Raw genomic sequence first — 23,119 nt, forward strand, 5'->3', positions numbered from 1 at the left:
CAGGATTGCAGTTAGGATTTGTGTGCAATATATGGATAAGACCGTAAGATATAGGCCCATAGAGTCTGCTCCGCCATTTCATCAAGGCTGATCCATTTCCCTCTCAGCCCCAATCTCCTGCTTTCTTCCCATAACTGCTCATGCCCTGACTAATCAAGAAGGCACCCACTGGGTGGATGCGGGTGTTCCCCTGGCTTCTTTTAGGATGTGTGATTGGAGGGCAGGCATCAGGAGTTCGAATGGTCATGGATATAGTTAAACAAGACATCAGGTGAGGGTGTATCTTGGAGATGCAGGTGGCGATGGGTGTGTTGCCCTTATAGGTTCAGGTAGGTTGGGCACGTGGTCTAATTGTGGTTTGGGAATATCGTTGGGTTTGGATATGTGTGTGTGGGTTGTGATGGCTTTGGGTTGGAGGTGGGAGTTGTCAATTTGTTCTCCATATGAGCATGACCTGTGCGTTGAGCCTATCCACAGCCCAAGTTCAGTGCCTATGTGACTGGACTCAGTTAATAGCCTCCAGTTATGTTATCTAACTCCTGGTTTGTGTCTATTTTCAGAGATGGAGGTGGTGAAGATCGGAGGCCCTGTGTATCGAATCGGTGTGGGTGGAGGGGCCGCATCTTCCATTCAGGCAAGATATGAAGTCAATTTATTCTTGTATGTGAAGTTAATCAGTGAGGGAGTGGGTACCAGTGTGAAGGAATTTGGCTGTGAGGGCTGCAGGTGAAGTACAGGCTGTGAGGGCAGAGCCAGCCAGGATCTGCTGAATGAGGGTGCACATTCCCTTCTGAGGCTGTCAAAGCTTCATCAGAGAATAAAAGGAAACTGCCACTTGGACCATTGTGTCTTTGTCAGTGGAAGAAGTTGTTCTATCCTGACGCTGTTGGGCAGTTGAGTGTAGGGGTCTCTCTACCCTTACGGTTGGACAGAGTTGAAAACTTTTCGCATACCAAGGGTACAACCACTAGGTTTTCTGCAGTGTTGAGTGTTCTTAAAATTCCTCCTATTTTGGCTTGTCCGACTCTTATTATTTCAATATCTTTACCGTGAATTACTCCTAACTTGAATGCCATGCTGTGTTCCGACACTGCTTCAAGTGAACAAAGCTTCATAATTCAGCCTTTCCTCCCTTGGCTTCAAGTCCCAGTTTTTCCTCGCCTCTGTGCAGAGCTAGCCCAACTGTAACTGAGTTATACTCAACTGCCAGGATACTGTTCGAATGCCGCTCTTTGCATTCCCTGAAACTGTCTAGAACTGCATCTCTCTCATTTCAGACATTTATCTTGAACCTCTTTTAGGGTAGCTAATGTTTCCCCCTGGGGTTGAAATGCTAAATACTAAAGGGCACAGCTTTAAGATGAGGGGGAGTAAATTACTTTAAACAATGCGACGGATGCCTGGTATGCACTACCAGGGAGAGTTGTAGAAGCACATATGATACAATGTTTAAGAGTCATTTGGACAGACCCTTGAAGTAGTTAAACCAGCATCATGATTTGTGAAGACATAGTGGGCTGGAGGGTCTGTTTCTGTGCTGTACTGCATTCTGTTTGAAGGATTCTGTTACTGTACCAAATAATCTGATGTTTGAAATCCCCTGAAATTACTGCAATGTTAGCTTTACTTTTCAAAAAAAAATCACATTTCTGCTTTTTATCACATTTTGACTGGTTGTCAGTCTAAGTGTTTTTAGCATATAATTATTTTACATAATTTTATCTCTCCACTTCATCTGACAGCCCTCATTAACCAGGAACAATGTACTGTCATTCCTAGATGCCTTGTGGCCATTTTCATGGCTAGGAATGGAGTAGCTGGTTGTTATTACGGGGATAGGACTGTTGACAGATTGTAAACAAACGTGAGTGGGAAGTCACTGTGGTGGAGCAAATGGCTGGAGTGGGGGGATAAAGCACTCTAGGTGTTGGGAGAGTGGGCTGTAAATTTGGCTGCATGAAAGGAACAGTGGATGGAATTGGGTTATAGTTTGGGGTAGGGTGCAGCCAGGGAGAGTGTATCACCACTGGTGCAGCAGTATTTGTAATGATGAGCAGGATGTGAGAATGCTCTAGCAACACTGAACTGATGTATGTGTTGATACAAGATGAGCTGCATTGGCCTGTGAAGATTTTGGTTATTCATGATTAGCATTTCTGGATTCTCTCCTCAGGTGCAGGGAGACAACACAGCAGAACTTGATTTTGGGGCAGTGCAGCGAGGTGATGCTGAGATGGAGCAGAAGATGAACCGAGTTCTCCGGGCCTGTGTGGAAAGACAGCAGAGCAACCCAATCTGTAGCATTCATGACCAGGGAGCTGGAGGCAATGGTGAGTGTACTAACTAGTGGTGCTGCTGAGTGTGGGTTGATTGACAGCAGTGAGAGGACCTGTCAGACATGAATGGGGGTGGGGGAGGGAAATGAATGGAGTTGCTATCAGGTAGTGCCAAACAGGAGTCTCTGGAGGAATGTCACAGTGCCATAGATGGAGGCATTAGGAAAAGCAGAACTTGAGAGTAGAGGAAGAGACTTATTGTCACGATAATAAATATTTATACCAGAATACTTAAAAGGGAGTCTGATAGGTTCTCGATTAATAAGGGTGTCAAAGGTTGTGGTGAGAAGGCAGGAAAGTGGGGTTGAGGGCAATAATAAATCAGCCATGATCGAATAGAGCAGACTCAATGGGCCAAATGGCCTAATTCTGCTCCTGTGTCTTATGAGCAAATCCCCAAATATGGATTTAGATCCATTGGGAATAAAGGCAGTAGGAGTGAATGACAAGGGGTTTGGGTCCATTAGGAATATGGCCATTGGGAGCGAATAGTTGTGAGAGTAGTTAATGGAGGTGAAAAGGGAACACATTTGGTTATTGTCAGTGCATGCAGTTACCATGCTGATATTTACAGAATGTGATGTACTCGCCTTAATACCCCATTAGGTAATGTTTTGAAAGAGCTGAGTGAACCAGCAGGTGCCAGGATATACACCAGCAAGTTCAAGGTAAGGGGGAAATTATTTGAGAGAAGAGCATCATTATTGTGCAATATCCATACCAAAGACTCAACCAAAGATTTTTTTAAAAAATATACAGAAATTGTGCATGTGATGTATTGGTTTATTAATGTCACGTGCACTGAGATACAGGAAGGTTTTGTTATGCATGAGACAGATCATGCCTACAAAATATCATTGCTTGGAGGTAGTGAAATTAAGACAAAGCTGAATAGTGTTGTAGTTACATCAAAATGCAGGGAGACAAAGTACACGGGTCACAGTAAGTTAGATTAGAAGATCAAGAGTTCAGGAGTTCATCTTTTAATGTTTGAAAGATCTGTTCAAAAGCCTGATAACAGTGGGATAGAAGCTGTCCTTGTCTGGTGGTTTACGCCTTTAGGCTCTTGTATCTTCTGTCTGATGGGAGAGGAGAATGGAGCACAGTCAGGGTGGGAGTGTCCTTGATCGTGTTGGTTGCCTTCCTGTGGCAGTGGGAAGTGTAGATGTAGTCATTGATAAGGGAGGTTGGTTTGTGTGATCAACTGGACTCTGTTCCCACTCTGCTATTTCTTGCAGTCTTGGGCAGCACAGTTGTCCTACCAAACTTCGATACATCCAGATAGGATGCTTTCTAATGTGCATCAATAAAGATTGGTAGGAGTTCTTGGCATACTGAATTTCCATAGCCTTCTGAGGAAGTTGTCAGCTTTTTTTGGCCATAGTGTCCATGTGGATTGACTGAGACAAATTGGTGATATTTACATCTGGAAACTTAAAGGTCTTAACGATCTCAACCTCAACACCATTGACACAAATATACTCCATCCTTCTTTCTCAAGTCAATGACTAGCTTCTATTAGCTGCTATTGAGGAAAATGTTGTGTTGATACCAAACCACCGGAACAGGGGTTCCCAACCTGGGGTCCGGGATCCGCAGTCCCATTGCTTAATGGTATTGGTCCATGGGAACCCCTGGTCTAGAGTCTCCAATACCCCTGTTCCCCACCTTGTCATTGTTTGATATCTGTCCTACTGCAGAGGTGTTGTCTGCAGACTTATAGATGGAGTTGAAGTGGAATTTGGCCATAGTCATGAGTATGTAGAGTATATTTACATAGTGATTGCAAAATGCTGATGTACAGACAGCTCTGGATGTCCTTGTATGCAGTCACTAAAAGCAAATATGCAAATAGTGCAATCAGTTCAGATTCAAATGTTGTATTGGCTGTCTTTGCATGAAGTTTTGAGCACAGGAGCATGGATATCTTGCTGTAGTTACACAGGGTCTGAGTACAGTTTTGTTCTCCTTGCCCAGGAAAAGACAGACAAAAGTTCGCCATAAGAGTCAGATGCTACAGAAATGGGCCCTTTCACCCACCACATCCATGCCAGCCGCCTTCCCATCTGCACTAATCTCATTTGCCCACATTACATTGCTTTAGTGCCTGGCCTATTGAATGCCTGCCTAAATATTTCTTAACTATTATCGCAACTTAATCAATTGCCACCTCTATAAGCACCTTAAACCTATGCTCTGCTACTTTTAGTACTCTACCTTGGGGCAGACAGATACTTTTCTAAAAAAATACGTCTGTGCCTCTGTAAAGTTACACTTGGCCTCCAACGCTCCAGGGAAAGCAAACTCAGCCTATAAAATCACCTCTCCATAAAAAAAGCCCTCCAAAATGGGCAATATCCTTTTGAATTTCCTCTGCAACTTTCTCCTTCAGTGCATAACTAAAACTGCACTAAAGAGGTCTAACCAGTGTTTCGTAAAGGTGGGACATAATACCACAACTTCGTTCATGCAAGGCAAGCATGCTATAATGTTCTTCACCACTCTACCTGTGTTGCCACTTTCCCTCTTTTCATCAATATTCCTTGTATCCTACCATTCAGTAGATATCCCCTACCTTGACATTTCAAATACATCACCTTGCACTTGTCGAGATTAGATTCTGCAAATACTCCACTCTAATATCCATCTGATCAATATCCTCTATCTTTGGACAGCCTTACTCATCATAAACAACACCAATTTTCATGTCATTTGCAAACTTACTAATGATACTCACATTCACGTTCAAGATGTTTATAAGAATCACAAATAGCAACTATCTGCATCAACCCTACTTATAATCGGCTTCCAATGGAAAGTCTTCCTTTCACTACGACCCTTTGCCTGCTATTACCAAGCCAACTTTGGATCCATCTGGCCAGTTCACCTGGGATCCCACTTGCATTAACCATCAGGACCAGCTGATTATGTGGAACCTTGTCAAATGCCTTGCTAAAACCCATACAGCCAATGTCCACCACCATCCCTTCATCAATCTTAATTATATGCACAAAAGAAACCCCAATCAAAACTCTATCTTCCACATCCTTCTCCTTGGTGAATACAGAGAAACATTCACTCAGAACCTCACCCATATCCCCTCTGCTCCACACATTGATTACTCCTTCGGTCTCTAAGGGGACCCACTTTTTTGTTTTTGCCCCAAATGCCATGTTGCTCCTGATAAACATAGACCTGTTTTGGAAGAACTAGAAACCTGCAAAAGCAACACACAAAATGCTGGAAGAAATCAGTAGGTCAGGCAGTATCAATAGTGAGAATAAACATTTCAAGCTTGGACTTCATCAGGACTGGAAAAGGGTGAAGAAGCTAGAATAAGAAAGTGGGAGAGGGGAAGGAGTACAAGCTGGCAGGTGATGGTTGGGGGGAATTTGGGTGGGTGAAGAGGAATAAAGTGAGAAGCTGGGAGTTGATAGTTGGGGAAGGTGAGGACTGAAGGAGGAGGAATCTAATAGGAGAGGGGACCATTGGGGTGGGGGGAGGAAGGAGAAAGGGCACCAGAGGGAGATGAGCAGGTGAGAGGGGAGCCAGGATGGAAAACTGAAAAAGAGAAGGGGTAGAGGGGAGAAATTACTGGAAGTTGGAGAAATTGATGTTCATGCCATCAGATTGTCGGCTACCCAGAAGAAGTGAGGTGCTGCTCCTCCAACCTGAGAATGGCCTGATCACGGCAGTAGAGGCAGCCATGGACAGACATGTCTAAATGTGAAGTAGAATTAAAATGGTGGCTACCGGGAAATCCCAGCTGGTGAGCGAAGTCACTCAATGGAGCAACCCCCCAATCTACGTTGGATATCACCAATGTCGAGGAGACTGCACTCGGAGCACCAGATACTGTGCCCCCGACAGACTTGTGGGCAAAGTGTTGCCTCACCTGAAAGGACTGTTTGGGGCCCTGAATGATGGTGTGGGAAGAGATGGGCAGTTGTAGCACTTTCCATGCTTGCAGAGATTTACAAAAAAAGCATACAAGATACTGAGCTACTCGCAAGCTGAATGCAGACAAGGATTGGAGTCTCTAAATAAGGGCTAAACACTTTAGTGACTGAGATAAGCAACTGCTTCACTTGGAGAGTGGTGAACCTGTGGCATTCTCTACCAGAGTAGGCTTAGGGGGCCAGGTTGCTGTACCTTTAAGAATGATATGAATAGACTTCGAGATGCTCAAGAAGTTAAAGGGCAATTAGGATGATCAGCCATGATGGTATTGAATGATTTAGCAGGTGAAGGGCTAAATGGCCCATTATTTTTCTATGTTTCTTTGTTTTATTACTCTTGTTTTTGTACTATCCCAGTGCATACTTTACACCATTCCATTTCTTGATTCTCTAACTGACAGTACTAATATTTTCCTGTTGTTGACCATGCAGGCAATTTTTATCATCTGGAGACATCCTTATTGTGGCCCTTGTGTTTAAGTCTAAGTCACTATAGGGAACAAGTACTGAACCTTGTGTTACAGGTCTTATCATATCAGACACACTCCTTTCATCAAACTTACTTGTTTCTATCTCAAGTATAATCATTCTAGTCTGTCAGGACTCTCCCTGAATAAATCACTTTGGCTGGCATTGATTAACCAGAGCCTTTCCAGATCATGCCTTGGTCTCATTGCTACCATAGTCAGTGACTCAGGAACATCATCTTCCCCTCTGCCATCCAATTTCTGAATGGACGTTGAACCCATTAACATCACCTCATACTTTTTATTTCTATTTTTGCACTACTTACTTAACTAAATACTGTAATTCATTTTTTCTATTATGTATTGCACTGTACTTTTGCAGCAAATTCAACAAATTTCAAGACGTATGCTGTTGATATTAAACCCAATTCTGAAGATTTATCGAGTCCCTTAGAACAAGTTTCACCAACTTACCTACAGTTGTTTAGACCAAAGCTACTTCCACGCCATCATGTTTTAATTCTCACATTACTATTGTAACTGGGATAGCTGAAAAATTAGGAAAGTGCAGTGTTAGCTTCCTGCTGCCTTTGACATTCTGGACTATATTTCATCTGGCTTTGGGGGGGCGGGGTGCATTTGGCAAAATTACCAACACTGATTTGTGATTTTGGAGATGTGACACGATTTTAGTATGTTTCGCATTTATCCCCAAAACCATGTTTGCTGATTTTGGCAGAGGGCATGTGACGTATCTCAGTATGTTTATAGATTCATTCCCAGTCATTCTACCCTTGACGAGGGTTGATGTGTTTGTGGGTCCAAACCATGCTGTTTGTTTAATACGGTGCTGAGTGAGTGTGTTGACAATTATTCTGCATACCTTTCCATTGCTGTTTCAGGTGGGTGATCCAACTCTGAGTGTGCTGGAGTTGTGGGGAGCAGAGTATCAGGAATCCAATGCTCTCCTCTTGCGTTCGAAGGACTCTGAGTTCCTGCGTGATGTCTGCAATAGAGAGAAATGTCCTGTTGATTTTGTTGGTAAAATAACTGGAGATGGAATGGTGAGTAAATTAGCTCATCTCTTAGCTGACTGAGGGTGGGTTAACTTCTGTTCAGTGCACTGAACCCTCTGGTCTGTGACCACATTCCTGGCATATTCTGGAGTCTAAGCACTGGCTCACTGCCTATTGAAAAGAATCTTGTGTGAACACCCAAACAACAAGGACACGTTTTTCTTTTGTTTAAACAACTTTACTTTCAACGTCTCCCTTCAATACCTGAGGGCCACCACCTTTATATACCACAATCTCCCACCCCCACCGCATGCCCCCCCGACACGCACAGAACAAAGAGAGTGTGCATGCATACTCAATACTTACATAGTCGAAATGAACAGAACTCAACAATCCTTTTTGTGTATATATTAAAAACATGTTTAAAAATTTAAAGACAATTCAAATGTCCATTAGGATATGGAAATTAGTTCTAACCCCTGAAGTTAATACAGTTCTTAAGGTACCAAATGCCTTCACTAAGTGCCTTTAACAGCACAAGAGCTGGAGCTAGTTGTTCCTTTGTAGTTGATCATAGCACGTGATGAATTTTCTGTGCTTGTACAATTTCTTTGCTGCTTACCTCCAGACAAAGCCTCTTTTCTGCAGCTGGCTTGGTGGATTTGACCGCATCAACCAAAGAGTTAGCTGTCTGTGACACAAGTTATTTGTAGACTGTCCTCCTTTGGGTCACCATGGAAAAGCTCAGACTAGAGAGTAGACAGAAAAACAGCGTTGTCAATACTTTTAGACATTGCAAGAACTTCTCCTGCCAGTGTACTCCGTACAACACCATTTTCACCTCTCTGGCATAGATTGCCAATAGAGAGGTGAAAATCTTCCCTCTTCTCCCATCAGTACAATAAAATATCCCCCTGGAATACCTCAATCAGGAAGATCGTGCTGGATGCCAAGTTGCAGGCATCAAATATGATGTCAGGTCTGCTCTGCCTTGCCTCCCATAGAATCTGACCGATCTTTGACCTAAGTTGCTCCACTTCAGCTTCACTGAGGAGTGCACCCTGTTGTGCGACGCGTCAGGATTTCGTGGGGATTGTCTGAGGATTCTTGATGTAGCTTTCTTGGTGCAGTTGTACTGTTCCATCAATAGCAAGGATGTCTATCCCTACATAGTAGAATCTGTCATGTTCCTCTCGTCCAACCTGAAAGGCTGACTTTAGCTGATGGATTACTGTTGTGGCAAAGTTTTTGTGAGTCTCCCCATATGAAGTCATCAACATAACAGGTAAGTATTCCAATCACATGATATCCTGAATTTTATCAGTAAAAAACTGCTGGATCCACTTGTGATTTCTTTCCACCTGTTTTCAACGTTATTTTCTTCTCCTTTTTATACTAGTAGAGTGATGCATCTGCTGGACCCATAGACACACTATTTGAGTTTCCATAGTGTTCCTTCACTTCTGGCTTCAGGAGGCCCATTCCCTGTGAGAGTGCAGATTTTATGTCCATGCAGTGGGGTTGCCAATGCTTTTGACATATCGCTGAGAGAGGTAGTCGGAGAGACTCTGATGCATGTGTTGGCGAGTCTTTTCGGAGTTCTTCTATGTTCAGTTCCTCAAAACCTCTAGCCACCAGACGTGCTTTTTGTATAATTTCTGTAGGGGGTTCTTTCAGGGTACACACCATCTTGTAGACACTGTCTTTTGACCAATGTCTCTGGCTTCTTCAACACTCCAGTATTTCTCCACCTTATGATTTCATCCTGTTTTGCAGATTCAAATGACACCTCTTTAGTTACTAGGACATCTTAATTTTGACATTTCTCAGATGGTCCAGCCTGCCAGCCTGACCTATACTTGGTTCAATATGAAGTCTGTTAACACATGACATGTCAACTGACCCTGCAGCACCAGTGACCGTGACTGGTTCTAGGTAATTCGAGTTGTACCAACTTTTGTTTCTCTCAGTGGCTTTGCCTGCTTGTCCTAAGACCTCAGCTTTTTATGAGATACCAGTGTCTTGGTCTACAAATTTCTCAGTTTGTCCTGTTTTAAGACTGAAACTTCCATGTTATCTTTGCACTTGTGATATTTTCTGTTCAGTCCCCAACTGCACTCTCTTCAGCACTGTCTCATCTGTGCCACTGTCGAGCAACTTTGTTAGGTCCTTAGCTGCACTTTCTTCATCCCTGTCTGTGCTATGAGACCGTGTGCCAGGTAAGTGCTTTTTTTTTTAATGTCATTCTCCACGGAGTTCTGATGGTGCTTAGTTTGTGCTTTACGTAGTCTGGAATGATACACTCTCACATATGTATCTCCATGGCTCACCAATACCACAACTCCATCCTGGCCAATCACAACTCCAGGACCTTTCCATTCTCTACAGTCTGCTCTTTTCTAATACATTTTGTTCCCTCTCTCCTATTTGTCATTTCTAGGACAGACCTCTACCCTCAGTGCTCTTTGAATTCTCTCTCAACACTCTGCTTCGGTCGAAGCCTTCCTTGATGCATGCAGTGCTGAAATATCTTTCCCAAACCATTCACTCCTTGTAGTGCCCTCTAGAGCAGGTGGCCTGTCAACCCGTACAGAGGGAAGGTGAGAATTCTGGCCCAGCACCAATTGATACGGCCTTTAGCCATGTACCTTGTGCATGGTATTCTTTGCCATAAGTGGCCGGCCCAGGGCTGTGTTCCAATCACAGCCATTGCTTTTCTTTACCTTCAGCACTATTTCAGTAAACATTTGATTGTGTCACTCTCAAAGTCCATTACTCCAAGGACTATATGCTACTGTTGTCAATGTTAAAGTTCTCTGCCATATTTCTCAATTCATCATTATTAAATTTGCCACTATTGTCACTGAATACGTTCCGAGGAGGGCCATATACACTTACCCAGGAATGGATGAGTTTTTTTCCCCCCCTATCTCTGAGGGTTTCTTTGTGTTTACAATGCTACCAGCACTGAAGCGTGTGAACTCATCAATGATGTGGAGATACCACACTCCTTGCTTCAGTTCATGTAGGTCTACGGCTTCTGTTTCATTGTATTCACATGCTAGTGGCAGACCAACCCTGGGCTTGTGATTTCCAAACTTTTGGTATGTCTCACAACTGTCAATCATCTGCTTCAGAATGGAAAAATAATTTGCATCTTTGTTTCCTGAACTCCTCAGCAGTTTCTGAAGTCAATCAATTGAAGTGTGTCCAAACTGCTTGTGAAGTTTGAGCAACACGTTGCGTTTCTCATCTATAGACATGTTTTGTGTGACCGTTGGTGCTTCATTCTCACATTGGTTCTTAGTAATGTCTTTAACTAGAATGTTCACACAGTAATGCCCAGTGTTGGTGAGCTCAAGAGACACAGGCTGTTGAAACATCATTACTTGGTCATACTCCATATCCCGTACTGCTAGTGCTTTTTTAAGGGAAGATTTACTCAAATGTAATGGAATGTTCACTGGTCCCGCCTCCGTTTGAATGTAAAATTTTGTCTGCCCTATTTTCGCGGGAATGTTCATTCTTTTGGTGGAATGTACAATCTTTCCATCTCCAAATTTGAATGCTTTGTTACGAGGTGTATCTGTGTTCACCAGTTTCTGCACCTCATTCTGGTTTAGTTCACTTACACAGCTTTCAAGCCATTTTTCTCCACACACTGTGCTTGTGCATGCTGTATCAATAACAGCGGATCCTAGAGATTCTATCGTCAAAATCTCTGTCTCAGATATCTCTGCATCAGTAAGAGATTTCTTCACAAACAATGTGATTTGGCACTCTTCTACATCTTCAGATTTGTTATTTTCTTCAGTTAGCCTAACTTGGTTCCATAGAACATAGAATAGTACAGCACAGTACAGGCCCTTCGGCCCACAATGTTGTGCTGACCCTCAAATCCTGCCTCCCATGTAAGCCCCCACCTTAGATTCCTCCATATACCTGTCTAGTAGTCTCTTAAACTTCACCACTGTATCTGCCTCCACCACTGACTCAGGCAGTGCATTCCACGCACCAACCACTCTCTGAGTAAAAAACCTTCCTCTAATATCCCCCTTGAACTTCCCACCCCTTACCTTAAAGCCATGTCCTCTTGTATTGAGCAGTGGTGCCCCGGGGAAGAGGCGCTGGCTATCCACTCTATCTATCCTCTTATTATCTTGTACACCTCTATCATGTCTGCTCTCATCTTCCTTCTCTCCAAAGAGTAAAGCCCTAACTCCCTTAATCTCTGATCATAATGCATACTTTCTAAACCAGGCAGCATCCTGGTAAATCTCCTCTGTACCCTTTCCAATGCTTCCACATCCTTCCTATAGTGAGGTGACCAGAACTGGACACACTACTCCAAGTGTGGCCTAACCAGAGTTTTATAGAGCTGCATCATTACATCACGACTCTTAAACTCTATCCCTTGACTTATGAAAGCTAACACCCCATAAGCTTTCTTAACTACCCTATCCACCTGTGAGGCAACTTTCAGGGATCTGTGGACATGTACCCCAAGATCCCTCTGCTCCTCCACACTACCAAGTATCCTGCCATTTACTTTGTACCCTGCCTTGGAGTTCATCCTTCCAAAGTGTACCACCTCACACTTCTCCGGTTTGAACTCCATCTACCACTTCTCAGCCCACTTCTGCATCCTATCAATGTCTCTCTGCAATCTTTGACAATCCTCTACACTATCTACAACACCACCAACCTTTGTGTCGTCTGCAAACTTGCCAACCCACCCTTCTACCCCCACATCCACGTCATTAATAAAAATCATGAAAAGTAGAGGTCCCAGAACAGATCCTTGTGGGACACCACTAGTCACAATCCTCCAATCTGAATGTACTCCCTCCAACACCACCCTCTGCCTTCTGCAGGCAAACCAATTCTGAATCCACCTGGCCAAACTTGCCTGGATCCCATGCCTTCTAACTTTCTGAATAAGCCTACCGTGTGGAACCTTGTCAAATGCCTTACAAAAATCCATATAGATCACATCCACTGCACTACCCTCATCTATATGCCTGGTCACCTCCTCAAAGAACTCTATCAGGCTTGTTAGACACTGTTCTATGTGAACAGTATTTTGCTCAGTGGTAAATACTTTGACGTACCGCACATTTTGATCTCCTAACGTACTTGTTTATTGGATTTGTGTCGGGTAATGGTACCCTTGTCTGGTCCCTCTGGGACCTGAGCTTGCTAAACTCTTGTTTCTGCTCAGCGAAGTATGCTGTTTCCTGACCCAAACTAATTCTGACTGTTGTCTTGGTGACCTTTTCTTCAAACACCCTCTTCAGTGCTGTAGTTAATGCTAGCTGTCTGTCCTATGTCTAGACATGCAGTATCCAACCGTATAAAAATTAATACAGTGTAAGGAGGTTCCATTTTCTACTTACACATGCAAGTGTACCTTTGTTCAAAATCAGTAATATAATCAGCCATGTTTTTTAGAATTGTGTCTGTAAATTGTCAAAGTCTGAATATGCCTCATAAATCCGATCCTTTTCTTCCTTCAAAAAAACACAGCCAAGTGTATTTCATACTGTCATCTTTGTTCAAGTCTTCCACCAAAATTCCCATTGTGATCTCTCTCACTCTTCCCGAAAGCGACGAAACAACAGCCAAGGCTTGCTTCGTCTTCTCCAGCTCCATAACACGAGTCCATATTCCAATTTCACTTTTCCAGCTTTGGAAGACTTCCTCTCATCAAATACTGGTGGGATTCTATAGTTGGAAGCCATCTTCTGCTGCCACTGTGAACACCTAAACAGCAAGGACGGGTTTTTCTTTTGTTTAAACAATTTTTCTTTCAACGTCTCCCTTCAATACCTGAGGGCTGCCACCTTTACATTCCGCAATCTTCCCCCCCCCCCCACCTCCGCCACCTTGCACACATAACAGGGAGAGTACACGTGCATTCTAAATACTTGCACAGTCCAAATGAACAGAACTCAACACTTGTACAAGTAATATCTTTTATTTTCCAGATAGTGTTGGTTGATGATCGAGATATTTCAAAGAAATCGGAGTTCTCCAATGGTGAGCTGTCTACTGCTTGCCCTGTGGATCTGAAGCTAGAGTGGGTCCTGGGGAAAATGCCTCAGAAGGTGAGGAATACGGTTTTTGCAGTAAGTGGCAGCCCTTGAACTGAGAGCAAATGTTCACATCCAATTGAAGCTTTGAAAGGAGAGGCACATCAACTCTCACTATTCCCTTCTATAGATCTTGTTTTTTTTTTTTAGTGTTTTTTTTTGACCTTAACAAAATCTAATTAAATATTGAGTAGCAACAGGGAGAAAAATATAAAGGCAAAAGTAAACATACGCAGCAGAGGTGATATGGATCTTGTTTTGTGTGAGACAATTTCAAAGCACGCTAGTTGATCATTTTGCATGATATGAAATATTATCGATTTTATTGTCATGTTTTTCCTGAGCAAAGCTGACTGTATCCACACCATCACCAGGATCAACTACTTCCAATGTGGGAATATTGTTCAACTGCTCCCCCTCAGCTCCTGCACTCTTGTTTTCTTTCAGTTGTGATGAAGGGTCTCAGTCATGAAATATAATTGCCTCTCTTTCACAGATGCCTCTTGATGTGAGTTTGTCCAGCATTATCTGCTTTCATCCCTCTAGTTTATACTCTCTATAAACATGAGTATCCAAATCTGTTCCTGTATCTTCCTATCCCCTTCACACTCTACTCTATATTCAATGACTTGCAATTCTGACCACGTCTTGATTTTCAAATTCCAACCCTTGTTTTGTATACCTTTCTAATTACCTTAGTACCTGAGGTTATTAGAAAGGTATACCTGAGTCAGCACAGTGCTCACAGATGGATATTGATTATTCTGCTTGCAACTGTGATAAAGGCTGCACATTTCTCTCTAATCCATTACTGAACCATGCTGATACATATTTAGTACAAGCGTCATTAACTGTAACATACTCTGCACCCATCGATGTAAGACATATCGAAAGCATCCTATCCAGATGCGTCATGGCTTCGTGTGGGAACTCCTCTTCCTGAGACTGTAAAAAGCCTCAGAGTTACGGGCACAACTCAGCACATCACGGAAACCAGCCTCCCCTCTCTGGACTCTGTCTACACTTCTGAATACTTTGGTAAAGCAGCCAACATTAAACCTGACCCACACCACACATTTTCTCTACTCCAATTGTGCAGAGGATACAAGATCCTGAAAGCCCGTGCAACCTGGATCAAGGACAGCTTCTATCCCATTGTTAGAAGACTATTGAATGGTTCCCTGGTACAATAAGATAGACTCTTCACCTTCAAATCTACCTCACTATGACCTTGCACCATCTGTCTACACTGCACTCTGTAACACTTGATTCTTCATTTTGTTATTATTTTCCCATGTGCTACTTCAAAGCACTGTTGTATGAAATGATTTGTAGGGATGGCACTCAAAGCAGTTTTTCCTCTGTACCTGCTACATATGACAATAATTTACCTACTTACATAATAGTAACTCCAAAACAAAACTAATTGAAAGGAAACATTGATCCGGGAACGCGCGCCTTCGTTTCGTTTTTACCTTAAGTGAGGGTGTGATGTGGCGTGATGATGTACGGCATTCATGTACTTGTAACCCATAATCAATTATATAAACAACAAAGAATGCTTAAACAGTATACTCATAATAATACTAAAATATTAAATACTCAACAATCCCCCAATATACTTCTCTTTAACTTCGTCTAATCTCCCACATTACAATTGCAACAGGAATAACGTCCGCTGCTTTGTGTGCCCCATTCCCCTTTTCATTTACTGTCTGTCATTGACCTGTCAATTTACTTTCAATCCTCCCCAAACACATTTGTGGAATGGTACTCATTCTTTGGGCTGGCCAGTAGTGTAGTGGCATCAGCACTGAACTTCCAGGCGGATGATCCTGAGTTTGAATCCGGCCAGATCCCAACCTGGGCAGCAGCAGTATCTGCGCAGAAGAAAGGCCTGGCAATCTACTTCCACATCTCGCCGTGAAAACCTACACGATGCATAGGGTCGCCATGAGTCAACAACACATAACTCATTCTCTAGTTGATACGCCGTGCACATCTGTGTAATGCTAAAACACCCGGCATTCTTCACTCCAATGCACTAATATATCAAGCATATTCACAAAAACTCAAGCAGTCAGCACTCCTCACTACGTCGGATCTGGAGTGCCAATTACTTCATTCCCCTTTACATCTGTATACTTTAAATGACATTAAGCAATCTTGAATCTTAACCAGTTGATAGAAATGGGTATCCTGAAAATGGTCCAACTCTCACTATGACATGCTGTTTAAAGGCTGCACACCAAATGCTCCTCACTAGTACACTGATATAGCACATACAGTATTTCACTGACGTTGGAGAGGGTTCAGAGGAGGTTCATGAGGATGATCTGGGAATTAAAGGGTTATCCTATAGCAGTGATTGAAGGCTCTGGGCTTGCTTTAAGATGGAGATTTGGTGGAGAGGTGGATCTGATTGAAACCTATCAAAAGTTGAAAGGTCTAGATAGAGTAGATGTGAAGAAAATGTTTCCTTTGGTGGGGGAAATCTCTCTCAAAATAGAGGGATGGCCATTTAGAACAGAGATGAAGAATTCAGAACGTGCTAAATCTGTGGAATTCATTACCACAGGCAACTGTGGAGGCCATGTCACTAGGTACATTTAAGGCAGAGATTGATAGATTCTTGATTAATCAGAACAGGAAAGGTTAAGGAGAGAAGGCAAGAGAATGGAGTTGAAGGAAATGGATGATGAAATGGCAGAGCAGACTCGATGGGCTGAATGGCCTAAGTCTGCTCCTATACCTTTATAATATCCCCCACATACTTCACTTTAATGTGCCCTATTACCTCACTGATAGCCACGTGAATATCTCAACCTTTAATGTATCCTGTACAGATCACTGTAATACTGATGTATACTTTGCACCTCAATGCCGAATACTCTGCATATCTCACTAACCCTTAATGTTATCCACCCCTCACAATCAGACACTTGACAGTCTACCTGCAGCATAGTAGGGTGATGTTTGGCCCAGCAACTCTGCACCAGCCCTGAGGCTTCCCATTGGTCCTATCTCCCCCATGAATTCCTGTTCTCTCTCAAGTGACTATCAACTGCACATTCCTCACCGATCTGCGCCCACCCGCCCCCCTCCCAGCCAATTCCTGTGCCACCCTCCTACACTAGGGATAGTTTGCAGTGGCCAGTTACCCTACCAGAGCATACTGTATATGAGATGTGGGAGGAGACTGCAGCAATCGCAGTACGCTCACAGAATCAGAAAAGAATGTGCCGGTTCCACACAGGAAAGGCCAGTTGTACGGTAATACCTTACTATAACACTCAAATGTATGCACTCTTCCAGTAACTGCTGAAAGAAGCCTCACCTCCACTGAACATTTGATGGATTCCACATCCATCGCTGCAACTCTTGCTGACTCAGGTGTTAATTGGTTACAAATTTCATGCATCATCTTTAATTCAATGTTTTACAGGAGTTCATTTTAAATCGGAAGAAGCCCAGTCTTCAGCCTCTGACCCTACCAGCCAGCCTGAATGTGAGGGAAGCCCTGAGCCGTGTACTGCGACTGCCGGCAGTGGCCAGCAAACGATACCTGACTAATAAGGTGAGATGGGGAAGATACAGGAAAAGAGAACTAAACCATAACAAGGTCGGATGCCGAGGTAATGTGGGACAGGAGCATGTGAAGTGTTTGAAACGGCTACCATTGGTTAAGTACAGTCTACTCTTCGACAGGTGGACCGTTCGGTGACAGGTCTGGTAGCCCAGCAACAGTGTGTAGGACCGCTCCACACTCCTCTCGCTGATATGGCCGTCATTGCCCTGTCTTACTTTGATACTGTGGGAGCTGCCACGGCAATCGGAGAGCAGCCCATCAAAGGTCTGGTTGACCCTGGGGCTGGAGCCCGAATGGCTGTCGGGGAGGCTCTGACAAACCTGGTGTTTGCCCGTGTGACCGACCTCAAAGTAAGTGATGACAGTGGGTTTGTCCACAGCTTGCGGACTTCTCCCCTTCTCCAACCTCCCCTCCCTCGCCTACGGCTCACAGGTGCTCTTTGTTACTAGAACATGAAACAGAATCAGGTTTAATATCACCGGCATGTCATGAGATTTGTTAATTTGGCTATACAATGCAATACATGATAAATATAGAAAAACATTGGTTAATTACAGTATGTATATATGTATGTTAAATTAAAAATAATAAATAATTTTAAAAAGTGAGGTCGTTCACTGTCCATTTAGGAATCAGATGGCAGAGGGGAAGAAGCTGTTCTTGAATCATGAGTATGCCTTCAGGCTTCTGTATCTCCTTCCTAATGGATGTACACAGGAGAGCATGTCCTGGGTGATGGGGTCCTTAATAATGGACACTGCTTTGTTCCAAAGTACCGCTTTGGAGCGGGCCCTTCAGCTGACAAATTTGTGCTGAACATGATACCAAATTATACTAAATCTCTTCTGTCTGAACATGATCTACAGTATATCCCCCTCCATTCTCTATCCAAAATATCTTAAATGCCATAATCAAATCTGCTTCCACCACCACCTCCAGCAGCCTGCTCCATGCATCTTAACACTTTCAGTAAAAAGGAAACCATGCCCTACACATCTCTCTTGATTTTCCTCTTCTTATCTTGAATGTATGCCCACTCATTTGATCATTTACCCTGGGAGAAAGATTCTGTCTACCCTATTTGTGTCTTTTGAGCTTATTAACTTCTGGCAGGTTTTCCCTCTGCCTCCACTCCAAAGAAAACAAGTTTGTTCAACTTCTCCTCATCACAAATATATTTTAATCTAGAATGCATTCTTGTAAACCTCTTCTGCACTTTCTCCAAGGTCTCCAGGTCCTTTTTGTAAGGAGATGACCAGAAATGCACACGCTATTCGATATGTGGCTTTGCTGAAGTCCTTTACAGCTGCACCATAATCATGTACCCTCCTCACTCACTGCTTTCAGTCCCACCCTTCACAGACTAGCTGCCCCCACCAGTTGCCGATCCTTTTCTCCAGTCTGTACCAGCTGTTGCCTGTTCCTCCATAGCCTGTTTATTCCAAAGTCCTTCAGTGTGTGTTCTCTCTTTGGTAGGATGTTAAGTGTAGTGGTAACTGGATGTGGCCAGCGAAGTTGCCGGGGGAGGGTGCAGCTCTGTACGATGCCTGTGAGGCCATGTGCTGTGTGATGGCTGAACTTGGAATTGCTGTGGATGGTGGAAAGGATTCCTTGAGTATGGCTGCTCGTGTGGGTCAGGAGACCGTCAAAGCCCCAGGTAAGTAGCAAAGGTGTGCTGTGGCAGAGACCCTTCTATCCTACATGCTCAGCAAAGCCACTTATTTGGTCCATTGACCTTGCAACGAACAATCCCTTTATCCAATGGAGGTTCTTACAAGAACTACAGAATATTTTTATCACTTGAGATTATTTGGTCCATCTTATTTCTGCTCATTATAAAAGAGCTTCCCAGTGTTACCCAAAGCAATGGGTCCATTGCCCTGCTGGTCTCAGCTCTTGAGATCCTGTTGTAATGAGAGGGTTTCTGCCCCCACCACCCCTCTGGGCAGTGAGTTCAGGCCTATTACAACCCAATGTATTTTTTTTTACCGTAAACTGGCAGGTGTATGGTCAACATCAGTAATATTAACACTTTGTCTAGTTATTTTTTCCCAAGCAAACAATTTTAAATTCTCCAGCTGCTGTTTCCAGAATTTGAACAGTCTCTGGATCATTAGTCCAATCAACTAGATTCTGTGTCACCCTTATTTACATTTAATAATTCATCTGTGACCTCACTTTCCTTCCTTGCGCCATCAGTTTACAGGCCGTGTCATTCAGGGATTTGGGTTATATTTTCATGATTATTTGTGTTTTGTGTGTGACTATTGATACTGTGTTTTGCAACTTGGCCCAGAAGGAATGTTGTTTCATTTGGCTGCATTCATGTGTATGGTTGAATGACAATTAAACTTGTACCTTTTGTGTTAATATTCTTAACTCTTGGGATCCTGAAAACATTTCCAACAACCTGTCCTGGAACCTTTGCTGGTTAGTGTATGCACCCCACTCTACTGTTCTATCTGCTTCACAGCTATACCATTTGGCTCATATCCCAACTCATTTTTCTGTGTGGCACTCTTCACTTTTGCGTGCGATTTCACCCCAGTGTATGTTAAGAACCGATGAGCTGGAACCATTTGTTGAACACGCAGCCTTTCCTGAACCTTGACTTTGACCTTTACTTGTGTCCCATGACTGAAGAGACCAAAGTCTAATGTTCCCTTTATCAGCTCCCACCTCTTTGTATCCTAAGAGAGCACAGGGCTTCTCCTACTGTTAAGTGACGAGCTGCTTCTACAGAGTGCCTGTGGTTATCACAACTGCTGCTTAAATTTGTTTGAGTTCGACATCACTTGGTTGCTTTTTTTAATATAAAAATATTTTTAAATTGTGTGCCACTTACAAAAATATGTTGCAATTATTGGTCAGAGCCACTGTACCAGCAGCTCCCAACCTGTAAGGTCCATCACCAAGTAGGACAAAACCAGTAGGTGGATAGGAGTGTCACGTGCAATTTCCATTCCAAGCTGCAGGCTGTCCTGCACTGGAAGTCTCACTGATCCTCCATTCCAGTTGGTTCTAAATTCAGGATCTTCCTGCCCAACAGTATTGAGGACAGGTTCACTGGAAGCGCCACAGTGGTTCATTTCCTTAATGGCAATTGAGGATGGGCAATAGATGTTAACCTTGCCAGTGGAAACCAGATCCCAGGAAAAGAATCAAAACACACAATTAAAGCAAATGAGAAGGCTGAACTTTCTCCCTTTGATTCTTTCCTCCACTGGTTTCATGGCCTGCAGTATTTTGTGCCAGCCTAACTGGGGGTGGGTTCCATGAATGGATCTCCCCGTGTGGGAGGTGGGCGATCTACACAGGATCCTGCTGTTCCAGTGGAGTCCCGAAGCAGCCAAACACCAGCAGACCCACCAACTGATGCCCGTTCCTCTTCTGATTCTCAGGCTCCCTCGTGGTCTCCATTTACGCCATGTGTCCTGACATCACCACCACTGTGACTCCTGACTTGAAAAACCCAGAGGAGCAAGGTATGGTTTTGGTCACTGTTGACAACCGAGATTGCATGGGTCGGGAGGGTGTCTACCTTGTTTGATTCAATTGGCAGGCGGGTTGTTGAATTGAGAGTACTGCAGCAGGAAGGTGTAAAACGTAATGTTGACATTGTCCATGCTTGGGGCCGTGGCTTTGTGCCAGGTCACATGTTGACGTACAGCTGTGTCGGGTTGCTGTGGCCTAATGCTGCTCTGTCCACGTTTAGGGGTGCTGCTGTATGTACCTGTTACACCTGGTCAGTATCGAATGGGAGGAAGTGCTTTGGCTCAATGCTACTCTCAGATCGGCAACTGCTGCCCAGACCTGGACAGTCCACACAATCTCAAGTCCTGCTTCGCTGTCACTCAGCAGCTGCTAGACGGTGAGTCTACGAGTCTGGAATACTTTCCCACTTCCTTTGCAGTTCCATTGTTTCACGTTCTTAATCTTTCCTTGCCCCAGAACGATTGCTGAGTGCTGGCCATGATGTCAGTGATGGGGGATTGCTCACATGCTTGATCGAGATGGCCATCGGAGGGAACTGTGGCATTGATGTCAGCATTGAAAACAAAACTTGCCACAGTGAGACCAGCGGTAAGTTACTGCAAATTTTCAACATCTTCCCTGTCCCCAGTGACCTCCTTGTGATAGTCTAATCTCCCCGCTCCTTTATATAGACTTCCTTCCAGCAACAGCCATGACATCCTATCCACGGCTTATGTTGGCCCCTTTCGGCCTCCGCCAGCCCACCTGACCACGTATGAACCATCTCCCTTCATTTCAAAGGTGTCTATAACCTTTCTACACTCTTCCCAACCATTCTCTGCCCCACATCGCTCAAACCCTTTGTGGCCAAACTCTCCCAGCTGACACAGATTACTCTTGTTTCCCCAGTACTTGAGCTGTTATTTTCTGAGGAGCTGGGTTTGGTGTTGGAGGTCTCAGAAGCATCTGCCAAGGAAGTGAGTTCTCGGTACAGAGCAGCGGGACTTCAGTGCTGGCGGATTGGTTCCACCATTGGACAAGGTTCCCAGAGCACAGTGAGTAACCCAGTGAGCGTGGAATGGCTGAGTTATTAGATTATCAGGGACACTGGGGTGTCTCTGTTGCACCATGAGGGTTCCCTAGGCTACAGTGAATGATGGGGTTGCCCGGTATTCTGGGATTGGGAAATGACCAAAGTTATGAAGGACCCAGAGTATAGTGATTGAGCCTCTTGTATTGCTATTCCTTGGTTGCTATTGTGCTTTCTGTTTAATGCAGTGGATGCATTAAATTTCCACTTGTTGGAATTTGTCTGTAAAATTAGGGCGAGTCATTTATCTGCTATCTCTGGTCATGATGAGGATATTATCAGATTCTCTCAGGTCATCCCCTCTACAGTTCAATCCCACAAATGGTTTCCTGGTTGAGTCACAGACTCCACAGACCCAGCACCAATTCCTCACATCAGGGGCCGTGGGTTGAAGGGGAAATATTCCACTCCATTTGCTTCTGTGGTTTATCTCGATTTTCTTCCCCAGATTACAGTGCGAGTGAATGGAGAGGAGGTTCTCTCAGAGCAGCTGGCCACTCTCCGCTGCTGGTGGGAAGAGACCAGTTTCCAGCTGGAGAGACTGCAGGCCAACCGGGCTTGTGTGGAGGAAGAGGAGAGAGGCCTGGATCATCGCATGGCTCCCAAATACACTCTGAGCTTTGAACCAGTCACCAGCCCTAGACCGTCAGCTGGGTTAGGTAAATAGGTGACAACATCCTCCTGAACCACTGCCAGTGCACACTTGTCAGATCCATGGACTATTGGGCACTCCATCAACACATAGAACTAGGAGCAGGAGTAGGTCATTTTGCCCTTCATTCTGGCTTCACCATCTGTCAATATCATAGCTGATTTATTTCAGTGCTATTTTCCAGCGTTGCTCCCCATATTCCCTCAATAAACTGAAGACTGAACTTCCACAATGATTCACGGCCTTCAGCATGAAGTCATTTCTCTCGAAGGCCTGCCACATGTTCAGTCATGTCAGAATTTTGGGAGTTGAAATGAGATCTTCTCTTCCCTCAGTCTCCTGAACAGAAGAAAATTTTGGCTTGGTCTACTCAGTCTCATGGCAAACCTGTCATCCTTGGAATCAGTCTAGTGAAACTGCACTGCACTCCCTCCATAGCAAGTG

General features: G+C 43.9%; 1 protein-coding gene across 5 annotated transcripts in view; it reads left to right on the forward strand.

Annotated features, from left to right (window-relative positions):
- pfas (phosphoribosylformylglycinamidine synthase) overlaps window positions 1–23,119 on the forward strand; it is a 42,842-nt gene that overhangs the window by 13,871 nt on the left and 5,852 nt on the right. For all 5 annotated transcript variants that reach the window (XM_072268444.1, XM_072268440.1, XM_072268443.1 and 2 more), the window contains exons 12-24: window positions 561–634; window positions 2,174–2,330; window positions 2,943–3,004; window positions 7,665–7,826; window positions 13,766–13,885; window positions 17,316–17,447; window positions 17,579–17,809; window positions 18,936–19,116; window positions 20,861–20,944; window positions 21,175–21,330; window positions 21,411–21,542; window positions 21,843–21,988; window positions 22,472–22,682. In XM_072268444.1, coding sequence (XP_072124545.1) covers window positions 561–634; window positions 2,174–2,330; window positions 2,943–3,004; window positions 7,665–7,826; window positions 13,766–13,885; window positions 17,316–17,447; window positions 17,579–17,809; window positions 18,936–19,116; window positions 20,861–20,944; window positions 21,175–21,330; window positions 21,411–21,542; window positions 21,843–21,988; window positions 22,472–22,682 — 1,848 coding nt within the window. The remainder of the gene's footprint in view (window positions 1–560; window positions 635–2,173; window positions 2,331–2,942; window positions 3,005–7,664; window positions 7,827–13,765; window positions 13,886–17,315; window positions 17,448–17,578; window positions 17,810–18,935; window positions 19,117–20,860; window positions 20,945–21,174; window positions 21,331–21,410; window positions 21,543–21,842; window positions 21,989–22,471; window positions 22,683–23,119) is intronic.

This window comes from Mobula birostris, chromosome 9 (assembly GCF_030028105.1).
Source record: "Mobula birostris isolate sMobBir1 chromosome 9, sMobBir1.hap1, whole genome shotgun sequence".
Lineage (NCBI taxonomy): Eukaryota > Metazoa > Chordata > Chondrichthyes > Myliobatiformes > Myliobatidae > Mobula > Mobula birostris.